Source organism: Nicotiana sylvestris, chromosome 1 (assembly GCF_000393655.2).
Source record: "Nicotiana sylvestris chromosome 1, ASM39365v2, whole genome shotgun sequence".
NCBI classification, from domain to species: Eukaryota; Viridiplantae; Streptophyta; class Magnoliopsida; order Solanales; family Solanaceae; genus Nicotiana; species Nicotiana sylvestris.
Window position 1 is genome coordinate 144,976,143 of NC_091057.1, and position 25,299 is coordinate 145,001,441.

General features: G+C 35.8%; 2 protein-coding genes across 2 annotated transcripts; both read right to left on the bottom strand.

Moving 5' to 3' along the window:
* Nucleotides 1-3,015: 3,015 nt before the first annotated feature.
* On the bottom strand, nucleotides 3,016-4,489 carry LOC138880434 (extensin-1-like). The gene has a single exon (XM_070160576.1). The coding sequence runs from the start codon at nucleotides 4,456-4,458 to the stop codon at nucleotides 3,133-3,135; it is 1,326 nt and encodes a 441-aa protein (XP_070016677.1). The 5' UTR covers nucleotides 4,459-4,489; the 3' UTR covers nucleotides 3,016-3,132.
* Nucleotides 4,490-22,383: 17,894 nt separating this feature from the next.
* LOC104213099 (extensin-1-like) lies at nucleotides 22,384-23,946 on the bottom strand. Its single transcript, XM_070154548.1, has one exon. It carries the CDS (start codon nucleotides 23,944-23,946, stop codon nucleotides 22,504-22,506), a length of 1,443 nt encoding a protein of 480 aa, XP_070010649.1. The 3' UTR covers nucleotides 22,384-22,503.
* Nucleotides 23,947-25,299: the final 1,353 nt, after the last annotated feature.

The following is a 25,299-nucleotide window of genomic DNA, read 5'->3' on the forward strand; positions in this document are numbered from 1 at the left end:
TCCTTCGAGAAATCAAGTGATTCAATCCCAACCATTAACTGGTATATCATGAGAATAAGCATCACAAGAGAATTCTTGAAGAATCTTCTATTCTTCAATATATGTCAATGTAATTCTAAATTTTTCGCATCATAATTGAACCGAGATGGTCAACTGGTCATGCCAATTAATATTTGTTTTAGTAAACCTCTAGTTTACTTGTGGCATATGATTCCAGCATCATGCTTATATTTGTATAGTACAAATTAAAAGAAGATCGGGTAACCTTTTATATTTACCCGGTATGATTATAGAAATATGAAGATATTCAATCTTCCTTTCATTTATAGTCTCAATATGATAATCACTTTGACTTATATATTTGAAACTCAAAAAGTTTCTTTTGAGACTTTACAATATCAATGTCATGAATAAATTTATTCATCCTGGTAGTAACAAATTAGTTTTTCCGGAGTTTTTAATAACTTTTATACAACAAGATCTTTTATCATACCATTCATATGGTAAATGTCTCCTTCACGGATAAAATTATATCATAATAAATTGTCATGGTCAAAATCATCATAAGCAAAATCATTTCTTGCTTTAACTTTGCCTTTAATAACTTTTATAAGGCATGACAAAATAATATTTGGCGTATCACATGTACGCGACCAATGACATATTCATGTAACCACACAATAATATTTATTCTCTTTATTTTACTCAAACCTCCCTTAGAGATGAGTTGTGTGGTATTCATATAATCATGAATTGCATGTCTTTATTCATTGCTTTTATCACATATTGCCACATTCAACTTTAGGAATGAGTTTGCATTCTCAATGCTCATCACAAGTCACATTCTCTTCAAGGAATGGATCATAATCAGCGATGTGCTTTATTATTTTCATACCAATTTGATGGTAAGCATTACCTTCACATTTTACAGGACTATTTTGAGAACCCTTATTGTTCTCCTTTTATAATCATAGTGATGATTATTATTATTTTGATATTTGGAACGCTCACGTTCATTGTTCAACCCCTTGTCTTCATTGAAACTTATTATGCACTGCTATCACATTCACTTCAAGAATGGAGCAAATCAAGTGGGACAATTTCATGCATTTTCATGAAAAATATATTATTTTTCTTTAGTCATCATTATATCATCAATATGGTACATTGAGACTCAAACCCAATGTCTTACCAATATAAAGGCATGTTAGGCCATAATAAATTGGGACTCAAACTGAACTCTTATCATTATGGAGCATCAGGACTTGATCCCGATGTCTTACCCTCAATTAATGATATAATAGGCTAAACAATATTGAGATTCATTCTCAAGCCTTAATTTCAATCACATGCCAAGAAAGTTATACACAACTAATTTGCAACTTAGCAAATCAAATTTGCTTTCTTAAATAAGTGTACAAATCTCAAATCAGCGTAAAGCTTTATTAATTATTTGTAGCATCTATATGAAATACAACCGTTTGTAGTCAGAATATTTCTTCTAAATTCTATTAGAGTTTAAAAGGATCATAAAATCATTGTCATAATATTTGTTGAGTCTCTCTAAAAAATATTATTGTTTTCGGGGTATACCCTACCTATTGGATTTGATTTAACGCAATGACTTTCCTTCACTCAATTCAACCAAGCAATTAGTGAATAAATTTATCAAAAGTATATCATATAGGTAACAACACATATGTAGTACTAATACATAAATTCAGCATTTATATTACCTGAAAAGTGACATTATAGGTAACAACTTACCAGTTGTAGCTTCTGCATCATTCATATAAAATACTTGAAAATGGTAAGTCAGTAGCAAGCATCAAGTAGGTCATGGATACTCGAAAATACCTCTTCTAGTAGTCATACTAATCACTATTTGCTTTCAAATGATACGACCATAAATTATGAAGTATACTTTCTCAGTAGCTGATTTGTTTTCCAAATTTCAAAGAAGTAATTAATCAACCTAGATAAAGATGTGAAGTATTTCTTGTTTTCTTCAAGATGATTTATTCTTCTAATCAGTATGACAATTTTTTTTATTCTCATTTTTTTTTACTATATGCAAGTGCAAAAATCCAAAAGGAAAAAATATTCATCCAAGTAAAAGAAAATGTTAAAAGCGGTAGGACAGATTTAAGATAGTTAACACACAAATATGCATAAGACAACTTATATAAGATATCCTTGGTTACCATGATATGCCTCATATCAACAATTAATTACTACTATGATTTTCACATATAGAACTTCGAAAATTTTATTCCATTCATGTGATATAAATGATGTAATATTAATATGTGATTATGCAATACATGTATGGTACGAAGTTGTGTGCATATGAGATATTAAAGGATGACAAGTATAACATAATTATACCTTCTTACGGTCCATTACTTACCATATGTAGTTTCTCTTTACATCTAACCATGAGATGATATGTATGACTTCTAATTGCAATCTTTCCGGATGTAGGAAATATTTTGTAGATATATATACAATTGGTTAGAGACTCGTGCTGATAACGTGTTATGAAATAAAAGCAATTTAGTAAAACATGAATAAGAAATAAAAGCAATTTAGTAAAACATAAACAATAAATAGAGATAGAGAGAAGGAAGAGATTTTCTTCTTCAATTGTGTGTATTTTCCTATCTATTACAAGGCCTTTATATAGGCATAAAAAGTGAAGAAAATATGTCATGGAATATGTCATTGAACAAACAAAATATGTCATTGAATATGTCATTAAGCATTTGAGATCAAGATCATGGAAGAAGAATAGACATCCACCATAATGTGATATTTATCATAACAAAAATAAAGTATTCTATGGATAAGAAATAATATTAGATAAACTGGAGATTCTTGATAAATTACACCAAAAAAGGATCTTGATATAATAAAGCCAAATTGATGGAGATCTCAAGAATCTTACTTAAAACTCAAATAATAAATATTTCAAATTACTAAAATAAAAGAACACACAGCAAGCAAAGCCGATCATTTTGTGGAACATACATAAAATTGTGGCGGAAAGGAAATGGAAATACTCGGAAGGAGGATGAAAAGGTGTTATAAGTCATGGAGATGTAGAAAATAATTGAGGGGAAGGGTTGAATATTAGTAGTAGGTTGGTGGGGGAGATGTTGCCGGTGGTGGAGGTGAAGCATAGGTGACTGACTGCTCATACTTCACAGGTGGTGGAGGTGATGCATAGATGGGTGTTTTCTTGTAGTACGTTGGTGGTGGAGGTGAAGCATAGGTGGCAGATTGCTCGTGCTTCACAGGTGGTGGAGGTGAAGCATAGGTGGGTGCTTGCCCGTACTTCACAGGTGGTGGAGGTGAAGCATACGTGGGTGTTTGCTTGTAGTACGTTGGTGGTGGAGGTGAAGCATAGGTGGAAGATTGCTCGTACTTCACAGGTGGTGGAGGTGAAGCATAAGTGGGTGTTTGCTTGTAGTACGTTCGTGGTGGAGGTGAAGCATAGGTGGGTGCTTGCTCGTACTTCACAGGTGGTGGAGGTGAAACATAGGTGGGTGCTTGCTTGTAGTATATTGGTGGTGGAGGTGAAGCATAGGTGACAGATTTCTCGTACTTCAAAGGTGGTGGAGGTGAAGCGTAGTTAGGTGTTTGCTTGTAGTAAGTTGGTGGTGAAGGTGAGTAATACGATGGCGATTGTTCATAGGTTTTTGGTGGAGGTGGTGAATTGTAGGTTGTAGGCGACTTGTAGTACTTTGCTGGCGACGGGGACTTGTAGTAGTACTTTGAAGGAGTTGGGGACTTGTAATAATACTTTGTGGGAGCAGGTGACTTGTAATAATGCTTTGAGAGAGCGGGTGACTTGTAATATATGGTTGCAACTGGTGCCTTGTAGTAGTGTTTTGAAGGAGCTGGTGACTTATAGTAATTCTTTGAAGGAACAGGTGACTTGTAGTAATACTTTGAAGGAGTATGTTTCTTGTAATACTTCTTTGCAACCGGTGACTTATAATAGTGTTTTGAAGGAGATGGTGACTTGTAGTAGTGTTTTGATGGAACATGTGATTTGTAATAATGTGTTACAGGAGCGGGTGACTTGTAATATTTCACTACAACGGGTGACTTATAGTATTGCTTTGAAGGAGCAGGCGACTTGTAATATTTCTTTGGCAAGTGCGATTTGTAATATTTTATTGGTGATGGCGACTTGTAATAGTCGTGCTTTGATGGTGCTGGAGATTTATAGTAGTGTGACGGAGAATGTGCAGTAGGTTTCTCAGTTTTCTTGTAGTAAGGAGTGGGTACCTCATACTTGGATGGAGATGGTGATTTGTAGTACTTCTTAGAGTTGTAAGAAGGAGAAGTATAGCCATAAGAGTAATCAGCAACAACAGTGCTGGCTACTAAGCAAATTGCCAAAGCAGCTGTTAGTAAGGGCCATTGGCCCAACTTCCCTAAGCTTGTCATTTTGATTTGCAACAAACTATAGCTGGAAAAGGGAAAGATAGAACTAAGACTTGTCTTGCATATTTGAGTAGAGAGCTCTAATTTTTATAGGCAATGTGACATAATTTTGCACATTAATGTAATAGCTTCATGGTTACCCACTAAGCAAAGAGCAAAGTACAAAGAAGGACTTGATCAGTACAAAGTGGGAGGCATTATCTGGTGATAAAATAATTTAAATAAGAAATACTCAATAAAAGTATAATAAAGAGGGATAGCACAAATTAGTTAAGGATTTGACTATTTCTAAACAATAAACAGAACAAAGAAATGTGGGCATTTTCTTTGCTCTTTTTACAATGCCAAAATCTGTAAGTTGACTTATGATATAGAGTTTGACATTGTCCCTATCCAGTTGCGAAGTTAAGAATTTCGCTAAGGATATTCAAAGTTTAATATATACTAGTATTAGTATCCGTGCGATGGACGGATCACATTAAAATATTAATCATAGCAAATTATAATTTTACTTGTTTAAGCACATGAGATTATATTATTTTAACAAAATTAAACTATCTTCTTAATTTATTTTAGTATACCCAATAGATAAACTCTATGATGTCATACTTTCTTCAAAATGTAATAATGAACTATTCCAAAAAACATATATATTAGAAGTTCTTGATAGTAAAAGATCTACGCCATTATTTAATTTTAACCCATATGCAGATTCTTTTCTTATACGTTTTGTTCCTAAAAATATGTATTTAGAAAACGATTGTGTTGAAGACAAACCAATTATTTTTCGAAAAATTATTCTCATTATTCTAGAAAATAGAGTTTTATTTTTATGAAAATTTGCTAATGAATATTTTTTAATTGAAATTCAAAAACTGACGACGCTTGAGACTTGACTCAAATATTTTATCTTTTATTTCAGATTAATAAATACTTACACTTAATTCAAAAAATAATTTATATCCAATTTTGTTATATTGCTAATTAATATTGACCAAAATTTACCATGTGAAATTTTTAATAGCTTGTCACTTGACTTAATACTTTATCGACTATTCTCCTCTTACCAGGTTATGCTTTAACACATATCTAAATGCTTAGTAGTCTATTTATGATTTATCTGATATTTGATCTCATTGTTATGATTCATTTCTTGCTACTCAATAAGAAGTGCTTGACATTCTTGAGAACTAATTTTCAAATAACTATGTCAAGCTGGAAAAAAAAATCAACTATAGTACCTCGTCTTTTTTCTTAATATCTTTTAGCAAAATCTATAAAAAAAATTAAGATAAATGAATCATATAATTATTGATCAAACCTTGTCAAAAAACTTCAGGCCAAAGGGAATTATTATTAGTATTTTATCCTGAATTTTTAAATATATTTGAATTTTACCTATTATTTGAAGTTAGAATAAAAGATTTACCAAAAAATCATATAATTATTGAATAACTCTACGTTCATTATTTTTATATGATATTATGCACTCTTATTATTAAATTGTTAATAACTTTTTATTACCTTGTCACTTGGATTAACATTGTGTTCGTTGCTTTCTTTTTAATATAATATAAGTATTTTTTTTACTCCGAATTACTTATTATTTTAAAAAAATATTTTTTCACAATTTTATAATTTTCTGATTATATTCAAAGTATAAATATCCACATATTATTTCTATTTCCTGTTTGTATTTTATTTTTCTACATGATATTTTAATTGGTTTTTCATATTTAATAATCTACCTTTAATCAAAGTAATGTCATATTTAAAGCTAAGATTTGATTTTTACTTCGTTCAACGTATAAACAGCAATGTCATATTGAATTTTTTTTGTGTGTGTGTTTTTGTTAACATAGGCAAAACATTTAGAGCAATTAGTAACAAAATCGCATGCTTGACCCAAAAAATTTGAAAAATTTAAAAGTTAAAATATTCACTAATTGATTACATTTTTTCTTTAACTTAATTTTGAAATTAGTAACTATTACTCTAAATTTATTGATTCTTTTCTTTTCATGTTTTATTAAAATGAGAAAAACATTAGATCAATTAGTAACAAAATCTTACTTTACATTTAACGTTAGATTACATTTGATTGGTATGATTTAGTGTTGATTGATGAAATGCACCATTTATGGGTATGTAATATAGGTATTAATTCAAAAAAATTGTTGATATTTCTCATTAGATTTTATCCCGATTCTTATTAGATTTTGTTCAAAATCTATTTAGATTATATTTAAAAGTGCCAAGTGGCATTTTCTCAATACACCACTTGCCTTAACCATATGCTTCTTTTTAATATAATATAGATGTATAAAAAGAAAATTTTAATTTATATACACAGTATAATATTCTATATACTCAAAATAATTTTTCGATGAAGGGTATTCAACTAACCACCTTTCACTCTATTTGGCTACGTTACTGCCCTTATCTCCAAAGAAAAGCAACAGGAAAACAAAAATGCAATGGTTATCAGCACGTTGTGTGCGATTCTATACAGACAAAGCCACTACAAAATCAGATGTCAAAGTCACCAGAAAAAGAAAAAAAAAATGGAAACTATAAACAAAGTCTATAGAACTTCTATAGAAACAAATATTTTATATGTTTCTTTCACTAAGTAGAGGTAATTAAGGTTTGTGTACATAGTAGGTATGTTATTATCATAAATATTTTATGTGTTAAAATTATCATAAATATTTTATGTGTTAAAATTAAAAATGGTATACATGTTATCAGTTTGGTTTGGATTCAGATCAAGTACTACTTTTACTTTTTGGATTAATACCAAACCGAACCTAGTTGGATGATAAGCCAATTTCAGTACAAGAGATTTCAGGAGATTAACAAAAGCAGGAACCAAAATAAATATCAACAAACATTACTGTCAACTGATAAGGTTTGACTAACGAGATTGATCTTTTTTGCTTCGGCTCGTCTAATGACATTTTCACATTTTTTGCTCAGATATGTTTAAAAACAAATAAGACAGTAACTCATCTCTCTCTCGAGACTAGATAAAAGCCAGACAAAAGAAGTAGAGCATAGTGCAATGCCAAACATCTTGCTGAAAAATCAGTCATCAGACGACCTATGGTACATGAAGTACGGGTGTTTTCTTCAATGGTGCTCCTTATGATCATACTCCAATTCTCTAGTTACTGAAATTTTCAAAACATTGATATTTTTTCATTACATAATGCCAGCTGGGGTATACAAAATACAACATTGTGACGATCCAAAGGGGTCATCACCTGTTTTCTTACCCATTCCGTGCTTCCGAGGCCTTGAAAACCTCAATTTTAGTCGCTTCGATGTGCATGCGCAGCCGTGCGTGTAGCCGGAAAGCTTAAATATGAAATTCTGTGAAAAATGCTAAAATTTGATATTAAAATGAGTAAATTTGACTTCGGTCAACATTTTGGGTAAACAGACCCGGACCCGTAATTTGACAGTCCCGGAGAGTCCGTAGGAAAATATGGGACTTGGAAGTATGCCCGGAATCGAATTCCGAGATCCCAAGCCCGAGAAATGAATTTTTGAGTAAAATTATTTTTCTGAAATTTATAAAGAAAATTGAAATGAAAATTGGTTAGAACGTGTTGGTATCGGGCCCGTATTTTGGTTTCGGCTCTCGGTACATGTCTTATATGTGGTTTAAGATATTTCTGTGAAGTTTGGTTGAAATTGGACGTCGTTAGACGTGTTTCGGACTTAAAACTCTAAATTTGAAAGTTTATGAAGTTTGAAGAAAAACAAGTGATTTTGAGGTTTGATTCATTGTTTTTGATGTTATTTTGGCGATTTGATCGCACGGTTAAGTTCGTAGAATGTTGTTGAGTTGGTGCATGTGTTTGGCTAGTAGCCCCGAGGGCTCGGGAGTGTTTCGGAGTGGTTTCAAACTTAGAAAGATTGCAGATTTTGGCTTCAGCAGTTGCAGGTCATTCCTTCTTCGCGTTCGCGACGCATCCTCCGCGTTCGCGAAGCTTCCCATTTTCCTTTCATCGCGTTCGTAGCATTGGCTTCGCGTTCGCGTAGGGTCAATTGACCCTGGGGGGCTTAGCCTTCTTTCCCTTTGCGTTCGCACTCGTAATCTCGCGTTCGCGTAGTGTCCAAGACTCCCTTCATCGTGTTCGCGTGAAGTCCCACGCGTTCGCATAGAGCAACTCTGAACCCCTGCACTTTTATTCTACGCGTTCGCGATAGCCTTTCTGCGATCGCGATGGCCTGTAAGTTCTACCCTTCGCGAATGCGACCAGCTTGTCGCGAACGCGAAGGGCAATTTCGCCCAGTTATAATTTTAATTCCAGAACAGTGTATTACGGGATTTTTCACAAGTTCCACGAGCTCCTTCTTCTCCAAGGTTCTTAGGCGTCCATTGAAGCTTTCTTTCACCAAAACTTTGTGGGTTAGTAATCCTTAACTCGTTTCCTTCATTTCTCATCAACATCTAATGAATTCCTAAGCCTAAAACATGAAATTTTAGGTAGAAAATTGGAGATTTGGATAGAGTTAGGGCTTTTTGATTTTTCTTGATTTAGACCTCGATTTGGGTCGAATTTGAAAATAAATTATATATTCGGGCTCGTGGGTGAATGAATGATATGAATTTGGTCCGAACCTCGTGTTTTGACCAAGCGGGCCCGGGGTCGATTTTTGGAATTTTGGGAAGAAAGCTTGGAAATCTATAATTAGGCATTGAGTTTGATTTGTTTAGAATATATTGATATTATGAAGTCATTATTGTATAGACTTGATTCAGTTGGAGCCGAATTCGAGAGGAAAAGCGGTTGTTGTGGATTGATTGTGATCTTTGAACTTCGAGAAGCATTGGCTCGAGTGGTAATACGAATTGTGAAAGTATATGAGATAAATGAAACCCTTTGGAGCATTGGCTCAAGTGGTAAAGTGAGTTATAAAGTAAGAAATGAAAGAAAGAGAAAAAGTTATTAAATTGTTCCCTTGCCGGGATGCTTGTTGCTTTGTTGATTATCTCCCTTGCCGGGATGTTGAGATTTATTGATATTGTTCCCTTGCCGGGACTTAGCTGTTTAATTGTATTCCCTTGCCGGGATTTCTATTATTATTATTTGTTTAATCCCTTGCCCCTTATTTGTGATTGTTGTTTGGGTGAGGAAGAGCGATAAAGCACGTAGGGTAATGTCGTGCATTGTTTGCTATTGTGAGGAAAGAGTGTAAAGCACGAAGGGTGATGTCCTGCCGTACAATGTACCATTCCGTACCGATATTTATTGATTATATGGTGAGAAAAGAGTGTAAAGCACGAAGGGTGATGCCGTGTCGCACGATGTACCATTCCGTGCCGATTTTATTGATTATATGGTGAGGAAAGAGAGTAAAAGCACGAAGGGTGATGCCGTGCATTTGTTGATTTCTGATTTCCTTGTTGATATCTGAGTTATGTTATTTCTTTCATTACCAGTTGTTATTTGATTATTTCGAGGTATTAGATTTCCTTACCCTATTTGCCTTGTGATTGTTGTTTGGGTGAGGAAGAGCGTAAAGCATGAAGGGTGATGCTTTATTCGATCAGCTTCAAGGTGCCAAGGTATTTCAAAGATAGACTTGATATCTGGCTACCATCAGTTGAGGATTAGGGTACCTGATGTCCCTAAGACATCTTTTCACACTCGGTATGGGCATTACGAGTTCTTGGTTATGTCATTTGGGTTGACAAATGCCCCATCAGTTTTTATGGATTTGATGAACCGAGTGTTCAGGCCTTATTTGGACTCGTTCGTGATAGTCTTCATTGATGATATTTTGGTATATTCCTGCAGCTAGGAAGAGCACGAGCTGCATCTCAGAGTGGTTCTTCAGACTCTGAAGGATAGTCAGCTATATGCGAAGTTCTCGAAGCGTGAGTTCTCGTTGAGTTCAGTTGCATTCCCGGGTCATGTCGTATCAGCAGAGGGTATTCAGGTTGACCCGAAGAAGATTGAAGCAGTCAAGAACTGGCCTAGACCAACATCAGCTACAGATATTAGGAGTTTCTTGGGGTTGGCAGGCTACTATCGTCGGTTCGTGGAGGGTTTCTCATCTATTGCAGCCCCGATGTCCAGTTGACCTAGAAGGGTGCCCAATTCAGATGGTCGGACGAGTGTGAGGCGAGCTTTCAGAGGCTCAAGACAGCTCTGACTACGACACCGGTATTGGCTTTGCCCACAGGTTCAGGGCCTTATACAGTCTATTGTGATGTTTCCCGTATTGGACTTGGTGCAGTGTTGACGCAAGATAGCAAGGTCATTGCTTATGCTTCGAGGCAGCTGAAGATTCATGAGAAAAGCTATCCAGTGCATGATTTGGAGTTGGCAGCCATTGTTCACGCATTGAAGATTTGGAGGCACTATCTGTATTTGAGGCAGATGAGGTGGTTGGAGTTGTTGAAGGATTATGATATCACTATCTTATATCACCCGGGGAAGGCCAATGTGGTGGCCGATGCTTTGAGTAGGAAGTCGGCTAGTATGGGCAGTCTTGTTTTATTCCGGTCAGTCAGAGTCGCTTGCTTTGGATGTTCAGGCCTTAGCCAATGGATTCGTGAGGTTGGATATTTCTGATCCTAGTCAGGTATTAGCTTGCACGGTCGCTCGTTCTTTATTGTTGGAGCGTATCTGTGATCAGCAGTTTGATGATCCCCATTTGTGTGTCCTTAGAGACACGGTGCAGCGTGGAGGTGCCAAGTAGGTTACCTTAGATGCTGATGGAGTTTTGAGACTGCAGGGGCGAGTTTGTGTGCCTAAAGTGGAGGGGCTTCGAGAGTTGATTTTAGAGGAGGCCCATAGTTCCCGGTACTCTATTCATCTGTGCGTCGCGAAGATGTATCAGGATTTGCGGCAACATTATTGGTGGCGTAGAATGAAGAAGGATATTGTGGCATATGTGGCACGGTGTTTGAATTGTCAGCAAGTTAAGTACGAGCATCAGAGGCCTGGTGGATTGTTTCAGAGGATTGAGCTTCCCGAGTGGAAGTGGGAGCAAATCACTATGGACTTCGTTACTGGACTTCCGTTGATTCGGAAGAAGTTCAACGCAGTTTGGGTCATTGCTGATAGGCTGACCAAGTCAGCGCATTTCATTCCTGTGGCAGTCTCCTATTCATCCGAGAGGTTAGCTAAGATCTATATCCGGGAGATTGTTCGCCTTCATGGTGTGCCGGTATCTATCATTTCGGACCGAGGTACACAGTTTACTTCGCGTTTCTGGAGAGCAGTTCAGCGAGAGTTGGGCACCCAACTTGAGTTGAGTACAACATTTCATCCTCAGACGGACAAGCAGTCTGAGCGGACTATTCAGATATTGGAGGATATGCTCCGAGCTTGTGTTATTGACTTTGGAGGTTCGTGGGATCAGTTCTTGCCTTTAGCAAAGTTTGCCTATAATAATAGCTACCGGTCGAGTATCCAGATGGCTCCTTATGAGGCTTTATCTGGTAGGCGATGTCGATCTCCGGTTGGATGGTTTGAGCCGGGAGAGGCTCGGTTGTTGGGTACAGATTTGGTTAAGGGGGCCTTGGACAAGGTCAGGATTATTTAGGATAGGCTTCGTACAGCCAGTCCAGGCAAAAGAGTTATGCAGACCGCAAGGTTCGAGATATGGCATTCATGGTTGGTGAGCTGGTATTGCTCCGAGTGTCGCCTATGAAGGGCGTGATGAGATTCGGGAAAAAGGGCAAGCTTAGCCCTAGGTTCATTGGCCCGTTTGAGATTCTTGATCGAGTGGGAGAGGTGGCTTATAGACTTGCATTGCCGCCTAGCTTATCAGCCGTGCATCCAGTTTTTCATGCGTCCATGCTCCGGAAATATCACGGTAATCCATCCCACGTGTTAGATTTCAACACTTTCCATTTGGACAAGGATCTGTCTTATGAGGAGGAGTCTGTAGCTATTCTAGATTGGCAGGTTCGTCAGTTGAGATCCAGGAGTTTCCCTTTTGTTCGTGTTTAGTGGAGAGGTCAGCCTCCTGAGGCATCGACCTGGGAGTCCGAGTCCAATATGCGGAGCCGTTATCCCTATCTATTCTCCGACTCAGGTACTTCTTTCTTTTGTCTGTTCAAGGACGAACGATTGTTTTAGAGGTGGAGAATGTGACGACCCAAAGGGTCATCACCTGTTTTCTTACCCATTATGTGCTTTCGAGGCCTTGAAAACCGCATTTTTAGTCGCCTCAATTTGCGTGCGTAGTCCGGGCGTGTAGCCGGAAAGCCTAAATAAGAAATTCTGTGAAAAATGCTAAATTTTGATATTAAAATGAGTAAATTTGACTCCGGTCAATATTATGGGTAAACGGACCTGGACCCATGATTTGACGGTCTCGGAGGGTCCGTAGGAAAATATGGGACTTGGGCGTATGCCCGAAATTGAATTCCGAGGTCCCAAGCCTAAGAAATGAATTATTGAGTAAATTGTTTTTCTGAAATTTATAAAGAAAATTGGAATGAAAACTGGTTAGAACGTGTTGGTATCGGGCCCGTATTTTGGTTCCGGCGCTTGATACAGGTCTTAATGTGGTTTAAGATATTTCAGTGAAGTTTGGTTGAAATTGGACGTCATTAGACGTGTTTCGGACTTAAAACTCTAAATTTGAAAGTTTATGAAGTTTGAAGAAAAACTAGTGATTTTGAGGTTTGATTCGTTGTTTTTGATGTTATTTTGGCTATTTGATCGCACAGTTAAGTTCGTCGAATGTTGTTGAGTTGGTGCATGTGTTTGGCTAGTAGCCCCGAGGGCTCGGGAGTGTTTCAGAGTGGTTCCAAACTTAGAAAGAATGCAGATTTTGGCTTCAGTAATTGCAGGTCATTCCTTCTTCGCGTTCGCGAAGCTTCCCATTTTCCTTTCATCGCGTTCGCAGCATTGGCTTCACGTTCGCATAGGGTCAATTGACCCCGAGGGGCTTAGCCTTATTTCCCTTTGCGTTTGCACTCGTAATCTCGCGTTTGCGTAGTGTCCAGGACTCCCTTCATCGTGTTCGCGTGAAGTCCCACGCGTTCGCATAGAGCAACTTCTGAACCCCTGCACTTTTATTCTACGCGTTCGCGATACCCTTTCTGCGATCGTGATGGCCTGTAAGTTCTACCCTTCGCGAATGCTACCAGCCTATCGCGAATGCGACCAACCTGTCGCGAACGCGAAAGGCAATTTCGCCCAGTTATAATTCTAATTCCAGAACAATGTATTACGGGATTTTTCACAAGTTTCACGAGCTCCTTCTTCTCCAAGGTCCTTAGGCGTCCATTGAAGCTTTCTTTCACCAAAACTTCGTGGGTTAGTAATCATTAACTCGTTTCCTTCATTTAATGAATTCCTAAGCCTAAAACATCTAGACCTTAACTCGTTTTCATCAACATCTAATGAATTCCTAAGCCTAAAACATGAAATTTTGGGTAGAAAATTGGGGATTTGGATAGAGTTAGGGCTTTTTGATTTTTCTTGATTTAGACCTCGATTTGGGGTCGAATTTGAAAACAAATTATATATTGGGCTCGTGGGTGAATGGGTGATATGAATTTGGTCCGAACCCCGTATTTTGACCAAGCGGGCCCGGGGTCGATTTTTGGAATTTTGGGAAGAAAGCTTGGAAATCTATAATTAGGCATTGGGTTTGATTTGTTTAGCATATATTGATATTATGAAGTCATTATTGTATAGACTTGATTGAGTTGGAGCCGAATTCGAGAGGGAAAGCGGTTGTTGTGGATTGATTTGGTCGTGGAAGTTGAGGTAAGTGTTTGGTCTAACCTTAGCTTGAAGGATTAAGAGTTGAGTTTTATTTGCTACGTGCTAATTGTCGAGTACGACGTATAGGCATGGTGACGAGTATCTATACGTTGATGTCTAGTATGACCGTGAGTCTTTATATTGCGGATATTCTGATCTTGTTGTGTCTTTCATGCCTAAATAATGATTTCTATATGTTGTAGAAAGCATGTGAAAGAAATTGTGATCTTTGAACTTCTAGAAGCATTGGCTCGAGTGGTAATACGAATTGTGAAATTATATGAGATAAATGAAACCCTTTGGAGCATTGGCTCAAGTGGTAAAGTGAGTTATAAAGTAAGAAGTGAAAGAAAGAGAAAAAGTTATTAAATTGTTCCCTTGCCGGGATGTTTGTTGCTTTGTTGATTATCTCCCTTTCCGGAATGTTGAGATTTATTGATATTGTTCCATTGCCGGGACTTGGCTGTTTAATTGTATTCCATTGCGGGATTTCTATTATTATTATTATTATTATTATTATTATTATTTGTTTAATCCCTTGCCCCTTGTTTGTGATTGTTGTTTGGGTGAGGAAGAGCGATAAAGTACGAAAGGTGATGTCGTGCATTATTTGCTATTGTGAGGAAAGAGTGTAAAGCACGAAGGGTGTTACCGTGTCGTACGATGTACCATTCCGTACCGATATTTATTGATTATATGGTGAGAAAAGAGTGTAAAGTACAAAGGGTAATGCCGTGCCGCACGATGTACCATTCCGTGCCGATTTTATTGATTATATGGTGAGGAAAGAGAGTAAAAACACGAAGGGTGATGCCGTGCATTTGTTGATTTCTAATTTCCTTGTTGATATCTGAGTTATGCTGTTTCTTTCATTACCTGCTGTTATTTGATTATTTCTAGGTATTAGATTTCCTTACCCTATTTGCCTTGTGATTGTTGTTTGGGTGAGGAAGAGCGTAAAGCACGAAGGGTATTATCGTGCAAATTGTTGATTTCTGCTTCCTTGTTGATATGCTAGTTATGTTGTTTCCTTCCTTACTTGATGTCTTTCTATTCGGAACTGTATTCACCCCCACATCATGTTTCCCCTACCCGCATTGACTGGTTATTCCTGTATCTTTTCCCGTTGTATATATATATATATGAACTGCACAGGTTTATTTGGAGTCTGGTCATAGCCTCGTCACTACTTTGCCGAGGTTAGGCTGGGCACGTACCAGCACATAAGGTCGGTTGTGCCGATACTACACTCTGTGCTCTTTTGAACAGATCCAGGTCTTGGATAGCAGCAGTAGCGCGGGAGCCAGGCTTCAGTCCAGTGAGACACCGAGGTAGCCTTGCAGGCGTCCGCAGGCCCGACGTCTCCTCTATCTTTTATTTCAGTCTGTTATCTCATGTTTTCGAGACAAACAATTTATATTCTTCTTTCAAACGGTTGTATTTAGTACTCTTAGAAGTTCGTGGGTAATGTGACACCAGTTCTTGGGTAGATACATATGTTGATTTCCGCATTATTGTTCAGTTTCTTTAATTTACATCTTGTGCATATTTATTTAATTCCGTTGTTTTTATGACATTACTGATAATTGTCAAAAGAAGTAATTTGTTAATAAAGTAGCAGTTAAGAATTGGCTTGCCTAGCTCACATTAGTAGGCGCAATCACGACTCCTGAGGGTGGGAAATCCGGGTCGTGAAAAACATAAAAATGAATGTGCAAATCATATGGTTTCATACTGTACTTCTCTACATGATTACAGATACATGTTTTATAGCACTGGTAATTTGGGTTTGCTAGCGGGGCTGTAGCTATGGTATTGGGGCTCCTAAGGCTGCGCAGAGGGAAGAGTGATGGTACCAAAGTGTTATTTAAATGCTACGGGTGTTTTTCGTTTATTTAATACATTTCCAGTAACTATTTACTTAAATTTTATTTTCTCGAGTTTATTCTCCTAGTAAATTCTGTATTATTACTCGAGTATTACTTGATTCTATTTAAAAAATAACACTGATATTAGCAATACATGTACTCCATTCGTAACAACGTTGTATCTTTTGACATATTTAACATAGAGAATTCATTTTAGAAAAGAATTGGAAAAATTATTCATATGCTTACATTTAATCTTTATTTTAATCAACCATTCTTGAGAAGAAAATTCTCTAGAAATAATACTCTTAGGTTAGGTGGTCCCTCTTCAACTAAATTGTTTGGAATAGATGTCTGATCCAGGAGTTATGTGTAAAGACCAAAATTGTTATGAAATAAAAACAATTTAGTAAAACATGAACAAGAAATAAAAGCAATTTAGTAAAACATGAACAAGAAATAGAGATAGAGAGAATGAAGAGATTTTCTTCTTCAATTGTGTGTATTTTCCTATCTATTACAAGGCCTTTATATACGCATAAAGATTGAAGAAAATATGTCATGGAATATGTCATTGAACATACAAAATATGTCATTGAATATGTCATTAAGCATTTGAGATCAAGATCATGGAAGAAGAGTAGACATCCACTATAATGTGATATTTATCATAACACTTCCCCTTGGATGTCCATAGATAATATGCCTCGTTAAAACCTTACTAGAAAAAAACCCTATGGGAAAAAATCCTAGTGAAGGAAAAAGAGTACACATGTTTAGAAATAGCCTTTTGGTTGCCTCGTTAAAAACCTTGCAAGGAAAAACTCAGTGGGACAAAACCTTGTAAGGAAAAAAGAGTACAACGCGTATTAACTCCCCCTGATGAGAGCATCAATTCACATCCTTGATCATTCACATCCCAATCTTGTACACTAGTTTCTTGAAGGTTGACGTCGGTAGAGATTTGGTGAACAAATCAACCATATTATCACTTGAACGAATCTGTTGCACATTGATATCACCATTCTTTTGAAGATCATGTATGAAAAATAACTTTGGTGAAATGTTATAGACCTCAACCAAATACATTCTCGGCTTGCTTCATGAATAGCAATTATCTCAGCATGATTAGAAGAAGTAGCCATGATTGATTGCTTAGTCGATCGCCAAGATATGGCAGTGCCTCCACATGTAAATACATAGCATGTTTGAGATCAAGCCTTGTGTGTGTGTCAGATAAATACCCCACATCGGCATAACCAACAAGATCGGTATTGCAATCATTGCCATAAAATAAGCCCACATCGGTAATCCCCCTTAGATAACGCAATATGTGCTTGATTTCATTCCAATGTTTCCTTGAGCGGAGCTATATCTTGCTAAGATATTAACTGGAAAAGTTATGTCAGGCCTCGTAGTGTTAGCAAGATATATTAACGCACCAATTGCATTAAGATATGGTACTTTAGGACCAAGACGCTCTTCATTATTTTCATGAGGTCGGAGTGGATCTTTATTTATATCGAGTAATCTTACAACCATCAGGGTACTTAATGGATGTACTTTATCCATATATAATCGCTTTAAAATATTTTCAGTGTATGTTGATTGATGGACAAAAATTTCATCTTTCATATACTCAATTTGTAGACCAAGATAAAATTTCGTCTTTCTAAGATCTTTCATTTCAAATTTTTTTTTCTTTAAACAGTCTACTGCTTTATGAAGCTCCCCGGGAGTTCTAATGATATTTGAATCATCAACATACATAGCGATTATAACAAATTCAAATTCGGATCCTTTTATAAGGACAAATTGAATTATTCTTGTACCCTTCTTTCAACAAGTACTCTCTCGGGCGATTATACCACATGCGCCCTGATTGTTTCAATCTGTATTAGGATTTTTGAAGCTTTATTTAATAAATTTCTTGGAAACCTTAATATGCTCCAAGACAATTTAAATCTTTCAATGATATCCACTATACGCATATCAAGTTTTTCATATATTACCAGATTAAAACCTGAAGTGACTATATCCACTATAAGAGAACATGTCTCCATATAATCAATGTGAGGATATTTACTAATTTTCTTGTGCCACAAGTCGTCTTTATGTCTATCGACTTGAACCTTTCGCACAAGAACACATTTATACCTCAATTGACTTTATACTTTCAGGTGTTGGACTATCCGTCCAACTTCACATTTTTCAAGTGAAGTCAATTTCATTGCGTATTTTTTATTTGGCCAATCTTTTATCCGTCCAAATTTCATGACAGATTTGATCTCAAGATCCTCGTCAATATTAATCATATTGAGCGCTACATTATATTAACAATATCGTCGACAATCATTTTATGTCGGTTCCATTATTACCCAATAAAGACATAACTTATTGAGATCTCTTTATTTCATTATTTTCAGGTACCTGAGCCTCTCCCATGAGGTCTTATGAAGTGTTATGTCGTGGTGCTCTTCTAGGGCACTTGCCTCCTTATTATGACCATTTTGAATATTTGCCCCTCTCCTTCTTCAAGGAGTTTTATCTTTGGAACCGATTGGTCTGTTACACTTCATGCGTGCCATAGACTCTGTCCCTCATGGACTTTATTCTATTTGGAGCATTAGCAGCTGAAATATGACATTTAGCTTTGGGTCAGCAAATGCGTCTGGCAATAATTTGTAAATGAATTATCACTTGAACTTCAAGTTTATATTTTCTTGTACGAGGATCTATATGTATTCATAATAATTCATTTCACGTATCACTTTCTCAGCTGCCCATTTTCTCCCCCTAATGTTGGGATCACCAACACATTTCCCAACCATCTTTGGGAACTCATCTTTGTGCATTTTGGTGGCATAATTAAATCATATAACACATCCATATTTCTATATAGGAATTATTTGGTTCCTGACCCTGAACCGATTGTGATAGGGAGAAATTTTTATAACTTGGTTAGATGCGCACAAGTGCTGCTGTATATTAAATAATAAATCTCATACCAAATTTCGTTTTTGGGAGTTTTGTTCTCATAACCAATGATTTAGCTATAATTGGAGGCATACAATTTCTGCTAAACCAACTTGGATTTAAACCAGTATTATTAAGATAAATCATCATAATTTATATTCTGGAATTGTGCTCTAATAATTTGAGCAAGCAATCTTGCAAAAACCAAACTGCAAGTTGATAACAAATGCACATGTGACCATAAAATAAATGCATCTATTAAAATCATATAATAGTAAATGGTCCGCATGGCAGGTGACTGAGCCCATATATATATCACCTTTTATACCTTCCAGAAATCAAGTGATTCAATCCCAACCTTTTAACTGGTATATCATGAGAATAAGCATCATAAGAGAATTCTTGAAGAATCTTCTATTCTTCAATATATGTCAATGTAATTCTTAATTAATTTTCCGCATCATAATTGAACCGAGATGGTCAACCGGTCATGCCAATTAATATTTGTTTTAGTAAACCTCTAGTTTACTTGTGGCATATGATTCCAGCATCATGTTTATATTTGTGTAGTACAAATTAAAAGAAGATCGGGTAACCTTTCATATTTACACGGTATGATTATAGAAATATGAAGATATTCAATCTTTCTTTCATTTATAGTCTCAATATGCCAATCACTTTGACTTATATATTTGAAACTCAAAAAGTTTCTTTTGAGACTTTACAATATCAATGTCATGAATAAGTTTATTCATCCTGGTAGTAACAAATTAATTTTTTCGGAGTTTTTAACAACTTTTATACAACAAGATCTTTTATCATACCATTCATATGGTAAATGTCTCCTTCACGGATAAAATTATATCATAATAAATTTTTCATGGTCAAAATCATCATAAGCAAAATCATTTCTTGCTTTAACTTTGCCTTTAATAACTTTTATAAGGCATAACAAAATAATATTTGGCGTATCATATGTACGCGACCAATGACATATTCATGTAACCACACAATAATATTTATTCTCTTTATTTTACTCAAACCTCCCTTAAAGATGAGTTGTGTGGTATTCATATAATCATGAATTGCATGTCTTTATTCATTGCTTTTATCACATATTGCCACATTCAACTTTAGGAATGGTTTGCATTCTCAATGCTCATCACAAGTCACATTCTCTTCAAGGAATGAATCATAATCAGCGGCGTGCTTTATTATTTTTATACCAATTTGATGGTAAGCATTACCTTCACATTTTGAAGGACTATTTTGAGAACCCTTATTGTTCTCCTTTTATAATCATAGTGATGATTATTATTATTTTGATATTTGGAATGCCCACTTTCATTGTTCAACCACTTGTCTTCATTGAAACTTATTATGCACTGCTATCACATTCACTTCAAGAATGGAGGAAATCAAGTGGGACAATTTTCATGCCTTTTCATGAAAAATACATTATTTTTCTTTAGTCATTATTATATCATCAATATGGTACATTGGGACTCAAACCCAATGCCTTACCAATATAAAGGCATGTTAGGCCATAATAAATTGGGACTCAAACCCAACTCTTATCATTATGGAGCATCAGGACTTGATCCCGATGTCTTACCCTCAATTAATGGCATAATAGGCTAAACAATATTGAGATTCATTCTTAAGCCTTAATTTCAATCACATGCCAAGAAAGTTATACACAACTAATTTGCAACTTAGCAAATCAAATTTGCTTTCTTAAATAAGTATACAAATCTCAAATCAGCGTAAAGCTTTATTAATTATTTGTAGCATCTATATGAAATACAATCGTTTGTAGTCAGAATATTTCTTCTAAATTCTATTAGAGTTTAAAAGGATCATAAAATCATTGTCATAATATTTATTGAGTCTCTCTCAAAAATATTGTTGTTTTCGAGGTATACCCTACCTATTGGATTTGATTTAACGCCATGAATTTCCTTCACTCAATTCAACCAAACAATTAGTGAATAAATTTATCAAAAGTATATCATATAGGTAACAACACATATGTAGTACTAATACATAAATTCAGCATTTATATTACCTGAAAAGTGACATTATAGGTAACAACTTACCAGTTGTAGCTTCTGCATCATTCATATAAAATACTTGAAAATGGTAAGTCAGTAGCAAGCATCAAGTAGGTCATGGATACTCGAAAATACCTCTTCTAGTAGTCATACTAATCACTGTTTGCTTTCAAATGATACGACCATAAATTATGAAGTATACTTTCTCAGTAGCTGATTTGTTTTTCAAATTTCAAAGAAGTAATTAATCAACCTAGATAAAGATGTGAAGTATTTCTTGTTTTCTTCAAGATGATTTATTCTTCTAATCAGTATGACAATTTTTTTATTCTCCTTTTTTTTTACTATATGCAAGTGCAAAAATCCAAAAGGAAAACATATTCATCCAAGTAAAAGAAAATGTTAAAAGCGGTAGGACAGATTTAAGATAGTTAACACACAAATATGCATAAGACAACTTATATAACATATTCTTGGTTACCATGACATGCCTAATATCAACAATTAACTGCTACTATGATTTTCACATATAGAACTTCGAAAATTTTATTCCATTCATGTGATATGAATGATGTAATATTAATATGTGCTTATGCAATACATGTATGGTACGAAGTTGTGTGCATATGAGATATTAAAGGATGACAAGTATAACATAATTATACCTTCTTACGGTCCATTACTTACCATATGTAGTTTCTCTTTACATTAATCATGAGATGATATGTATGACTTCTAATTGCAATCTTTCTGGATGTAGGAAATATTTTGTAGATATATATACAATTGGTTAGAGACTCGTGCTAATAACGTGTTATGAAATAAAAGCAATTCAGTAAAACATGAATAAGAAATAAAAGCAATTTAGTAAGACATGAACAAGAAATAGAGATAGAGAGAAGGAAGAGATTTTCTTCTTCAATTGTGTGTATTTTCCTATCTATTACAAGGCTAGGCATAAAAAGTGAAGAAAATATGTCATGGAATATGTCATTGAACATACAAAATATGTCATTGAATATGTCATTAAGCATTTGAGATCAAGATCATGGAAGAAGAATAGACATCCACCATAATGTGATATTTATCATAACAAAAATAAAGTATTCAATGGATAAGAAATAATATTTGATAAACTGGAGATTCTTGATAAATTACACCAAAAATGGATCTTGATATAATAAAGCTAAATTGATGGAGATCTCAAGAATCTTACTTAAAACTCAAATAATAAATATTTCAAATTACTAAAATAAAAGAACACACAGCAAGCAAAGCCGATCATTTTGTGGAACATACATAAAATTGTGGCGGAAAAGAAATGGAAATACTCGGAAGGGGGATGAAAACGTGTTATAAGTCATGGAGATGTGGAAAATAATTGAGGGGAAGGGTTGAATATTAGTAGTAGGCTGGTGGGGGAGATGTTGCCGGTGGTGGAGGTGAAACATAGGTGACTGACTGCTCGTACTTCATAGGTGGTGGAGGTGATGCATAGATGGGTGTTTGCTTGTAGTACGTTGGTGGTGGTGGTGAAGCATAGGTGGCAGATTGCTCGTACTTCACAGGTGGTGGAGGTGAAGCATAGATGGGTGCTTGCCCGTACTTCACAGGTGGTGGAGGTGAAGCATACGTGGGCGTTTTCTTGTAGTACATTGGTGGTGGAGGTGAAGCATAGGTGGCAGATTGCTCGTACTTCACAGGTGGTGGAGGTGAAGCATAGGTGGGTGTTTGCTTGTAGTACGTTCGTGGTGGAGGTGAAGCATAAGTGGGTGCTTGCTCGTACTTCACAAGTGGTGAAGGTGAAGCATAGGTGGGTGCTTGCTTGTAGTATATTGGTGGTGGAGGTGAAGCATAGGTGACAGATTGCTCGTACTTCAAAGGTGGTGGAGGTGAAGCGTAGTTAGGTGTTTGCTTATAGTAAGTTGGTGGTGGAGGTGAGTAATACGATGTCGATTGTTCATAGGTTTTTGGTGGAGGTGGTGAATTGTAGGTTGTAGGCGACTTGTAGTACTTTGCTGGCGACGGGGACTTGTAGTAGTACTTTGAAGGAGTTGGGGACTTGTAATAATACTTTGTGGGAGCACGTGACTTGTAATAATGCTTTGAGGGAGTAGGTGACTTGTAATACTTGGTTGCAACCGGTGCCTTGTAGTAGTGTTTTGAACGAGTTGAGGACTTGTAATAATACTTTGTGGGAGCAGGTGACTTGTAATAATGCTTTGAGGGAACAGGTGACTTGTAATACTTGGTTGCAACTGGTGCCTTGTAGTAGTGTTTTGAAGGAGCTGGTGACTTATAGTAATTCTTTGAAGGAACAGGTGACTTGTAGTAATACTTTGAAGGAGTATGTTTCTTGTAATACTTCTTTGCAACCGATGACTTATAATAGTGTTTTGAAGGAGATGGTGACTTGTAGTAGTGTTTTGATGGAACATGCGACTTGTAATAATGTGTTACAGGAGCGGGTGACTTGTAATATTTCACTACAACGGGTGACTTATAGTATTGCTTTGAAGGAGCAGGCGACTTGTAATATTTTGTTGGCAAGTGCGATTTGTAATATTTTATTGGTGATGGCGACTTGTAATAGTCGTGCTTCGATGGTGCTGGAGATTTATAGTAGTGTGACGGAGAATGTGCAGCAGGTTTCTCAGTTTTCTTGTAGTAAGGAGTGGGTACCTCATACTTGGATGGAGATGGTGATTTGTAGTACTTCTTAGAGTTGTAAGAAGGATAAGTATAGCCATAAGAGTAATCAGCAACAACAGTGCTGGCTACTAAGCAAATTACCAAAGCAGCTGTTAGTAAGGGCCATTGGCCCAACTTCCCTAAGCTTGTCATTTTGATTTGCAACAAACTATAGCTGGAAAAGGGAAAGATAGAACTAAGACTTGTCTTGCATATTTGAGTAGAGAGCTCTAATTTTTATAGGCAATGTGACATAATTTTGCACATTAATGTAATAGCTTCATGGTTACCCACTAAGCAAAGAGCAAAGTACAAAGAAGGACTTGATCAGTACAAAGTGGGAGGCATTATCTGGTGACAAAATAATTTAAATAAGAAAAATACTTAATAAAAGTACAATAAAGAGGGATAGCACAAATTAGTTAAAGATTGACTATTTCTAAACAATAAGCAGAACAAAGAAATGGGGACATTTTCTTTGTTCTTTTTACAATGCCAAAATCTGTAAGTTGACTTATGACAATTGAGTTTGACATCGCCGATGTTCAAGAATTTCGCTATGAATATTCAAAGTTTAATATATGTATGAAAAGTAAATTTGATATATATACACAATATAATTTTCTATATACTCAGAATAGATTTTCGTTGAAGGATATTCAATTGACCACCCTTCACTCTACGTGGCGATGTCACTGCCCCTATCTCCAAAGACAAGCAACAGGATAACAAAAATGCAATGGTTATCAACACGTTGTGTGCGATTCTATACAAACAAAGCCACTACAAACTCAGATGTCAAAGTCACCAGAAAAAATAAAAACATAAAATAAAAGAGGAAACTGTAAACAAAATGTTTATAGACCTTTTATAATAACATATTTTATGTGTTTCTTTCACAAGATAGAGGTAGGTCTGCATACATACTATCAAATCCTACTTGTGGTATCACACGGATATGTTGTTGTTGTAAATACTTTTAAGTGTTAAAAATAACAACGGTATACATGTTATCAGTTTGGTTTGGATTCAGATCAACTACTTCTTTTACTTTTGGATTAATGCCAAAACAGACCTAGTTGGATAATAAGCCAATTTGACTGCAAGAGATTTCAGGAGATTAAACAAAAAACAGGAACCAAAATAGATACTGACATACATTACTGTCAATTGATAAGGTTTGACTGACTTTTCTTGCCGAATTTATTTGGGTAACCTACGAGCTTGATCTTTTTTGCTTCAGCTTGAATAATGACATTTTCACATTTCTTGCTCAGATATAGTATTCTAGTCATGTTTGCTACGTATTGGTCTGGACGTGCCAATAAGACCATAATTGACAGTAAAAGATTTTCACCAATAGTCATTGCAGGAGCAGAGTTCATCTGTAATATGGTGAAAACGATTAGAATCTCTAACAATTATCTCTCTTCCCTCCGCTACTGATATAAACTTCATTGCATTATGGCAATCTCCACATCTACATAAAACCTGTGGACGCTATTT

Excerpts from the sequence above, each read along its gene's own strand:
- LOC138880434 (XM_070160576.1), bottom strand. The coding sequence starts at position 4,458 with ATGACAAGCTTAGGGAAGTTGGGCCAATGGCCCTTACTAACAGCTGCT.
- LOC104213099 (XM_070154548.1), bottom strand. The coding sequence starts at position 23,946 with ATGACAAGCTTAGGGAAGTTGGGCCAATGGCCCTTACTAACAGCTGCT.